At 38.2% G+C, this 2,783-nt stretch overlaps 1 protein-coding gene across 1 annotated transcript in view; it reads right to left on the bottom strand.

The window, feature by feature from the left end:
- Window positions 1-6: 6 nt before the first annotated feature.
- LOC106883897 (E3 ubiquitin-protein ligase DTX4) overlaps window positions 7-2,783 on the bottom strand; it is a 22,214-nt gene continuing 19,437 nt past the window's right edge. Inside the window, exon 9 of the mRNA XM_052976647.1 lies at window positions 7-2,760. Within this exon, the coding sequence (XP_052832607.1) occupies window positions 2,473-2,760 (288 nt within the window). The 3' untranslated portion in view covers window positions 7-2,472. The remainder of the gene's footprint in view (window positions 2,761-2,783) is intronic.

Genomic DNA, 2,783 nt, shown 5'->3' with positions numbered 1-2,783 from the left:
GACCAGGCCAAAAATGTGAACCTATATTATTAAGGGTTAGAAGTAGACTTGTTGGTGGAAGAGGGATCTAATGTCAGTTAAGATGTAGAAAGAGAGTAGAAAAAGGGTTTTTTTTGTAAGAGAGAGAGAGAGAGAGAGAGAGAATGGTGGTGGGAACAGTGAGAAGTAGAAAATGAGAGAGAAAAGTATCTTGAAAGAGTAAAAACTCCCACGAAACAAGTTTGAGGAGGAGGAGGAGGAGGAGGGAAAGATGCATCATGTCAAAAAAGACATTTCAATAAAAATTACCAATCTGTCTACACTTATCACAAGGTGTTTGTGTGTGTGTGGTAAAAAAAAAAAAAGGGGCCAACATTAATTACTTCCCACCTACACTTCATTTCAGTCGTCTGACTCCGGCCATGCTGGGGCACTGTCTCGATGGGTTTTAAGCAAAGTGACTCCAGGACCCCAGTTCTGATTTTTAAGTCTGGTACTTTGTTCTATTGATTACTTTTGCCAAACTGCTAAGTTACAGGGATGTTAACAAACCAACACCAATTGGCAAGATATACACACACATACACATTACAAGCTTCAGTTTTCTTCTACCAAATTCACTCACAAGATATTAGCCAGCAAAAGGTTATATAGTAGAAGACACTTGCTGAAGGTGCCATGCTATGGGACTGAACCCAAAACCTTGTGGTTACAAAACACACTTCGTAACCATAGCCATGCCTGCACCTAGCAACAAATACACCAACAAATCTATTAAAAAAAAAAAAAGAAAAGCAAAATATCCTGATATGCTTACTTATAAATGTTGGACCATTGGGCTTCTGCTGAAGAGCTGGTCATTTCTACAGAAAGGGAGGTTCACCCAATCCCACATTTACCTCATCAAAGACCAAGAAATGATATGTCCTTGAAGTCAAAGTCACTGTTGCTGTACCTCTCCATGGTACTTATTAACAGCTAGGAAAAATCAGACTTTCCAGAGATAAAGTGTCTTTGCCCAGCAACACAAAACACCGTCCCAATGCTTGGATGCTTAAGTGACAGTCCATGAGACCAGAAACATTCTCTGACTTGGCTAGTTATGATAAGGGTTCCATTACACACACACACACAACGGCGGTGCCGCAGTTTTGGGCTGGAACTGGTAAAAGAATGCACGCATGCACACATGATTACATATATTTCTTTTTAAATGTGCTTAAAAGGCCATGTGGGAAGAAATTCGCTTCCCAGCCACATGGTTCCAAGTTCAGTCACACCACATGGTACCTGGGTTGACCAAAGCCTTGTGAGTCAATGTGGTAGATGGAAACTGAAAGATGCCTATCATGTATATATATATGTGTGTGTGTGTATGTCTGTGTTTGCTCCCCACCACTGTTGAACAACTGGTGTTGGTATGTTTACATTCCCATAACTCAACAGTTTTGCAAGAGAGACTGATAGAATAAGTACCAGGCCTTACTTCAACTAAAAAATTTTTTAAGTGGTGCCCCAGTATGGCCACAGTCTAATGACTGAAACAAAGTGGATATATATACAGAAAGTAGCCAGCCTGTTTGTTATAAGAAAAAAAAAAAAAGGAATCTAAAATTATAGAAATCATTTTTGTTCCTGGTTTGTTCGTTTGCTTGTGTGATTTAGCTCTGAGATTAATGAAATTTTAATATTGCATTTACACAGGTAAAAAAAAGAAATGACACACCTTCAGATTAGATTTTCATTTTTTTGTTTTCAAAAATATTTCCCTCTACAATGAGGAAATTCAAGAGCAGTAAGAATATGTCAGCCTGCTTAGAAAAAAGAAAATAACAAAAGGAAAAAATAGAAAAGAAAAAAAAAAGGCTGAATATATGAAGACGGCCTTTATAAGAAGTACACACATCAGCATATGCTAAGCCTAATACGACCAGACTAGAAAAAAGCCTTAGTAGGGCTTCGTTAAATGGAAACTTGTACACCACCTAAGGGAGATAATAAGAGGTTAAAGTGGTTTAACAGGAATGCTAGAAATAACAGTTAAAACTTCCCTCAAATCACGTCCTAATGTCTAAAAAGAAAAGGACACACGAGAAGTTTATGTGATCCTCTTGGCTAGCCTAATGCTGTCGTATTACGAGAGATGTACACACAAACTTAGGCTATTGTAATACAACACTGTTATATGAAAAGGAAACAGCATAGTGCTTTTATAAAAAATGAGAAGTGATACTATTACACCAAAGTGAGGAAATGAAAAGAAAAGAGACTAAATCAGCTTAACGAGATCAAACTTCTTCGATGGACAGTAATCTCTAAAACATTGGTCACCAAGACAAGGAGAAATTTAATTGAAATGAGGAGGAGGGGGAGGGGGCAGTGGAAAATTTAGGAATAGGAAAATTATATAAAAAAAAATATATATAACATACGTTGATTAAACTGAAATCTATGAGTGTTGAGAGTGTGCTGTTGTGACTAACGACACACTACTTAACTGCTAACAGCCATTTCAACACCTGAGTCCAGAGAAGAGCTTTTTATTTCTGAGTCACTTTCGTCACTGGAGCCATCGTCAATGACGCCCTGTGCAGCCAACTCGAGGAGCACGTTGTCTAAGTAGTTAGGGTCTGGGTAACCATGTCCGGTGTAGTTGGTGTATAGCTCTGTTTTGTGGTGGATCTCATTCCATGTGACCGTGTTGGCCTCCCCCGTTGTTGTGGATGTCCCGATTGTAAAGATTAAACGTCTTTTCCAAGCTTTTATCAGTAGACTTAAAACCTGCAAAAAAAAAAAAAAAAAAA

This window comes from Octopus bimaculoides, chromosome 25 (assembly GCF_001194135.2).
Source record: "Octopus bimaculoides isolate UCB-OBI-ISO-001 chromosome 25, ASM119413v2, whole genome shotgun sequence".
Taxonomy (NCBI): Eukaryota; Metazoa; Mollusca; class Cephalopoda; order Octopoda; family Octopodidae; genus Octopus; species Octopus bimaculoides.
Note: the sequence above shows the minus strand (reverse complement) of the source record. Positions and strands in the feature narration are given on the sequence as shown.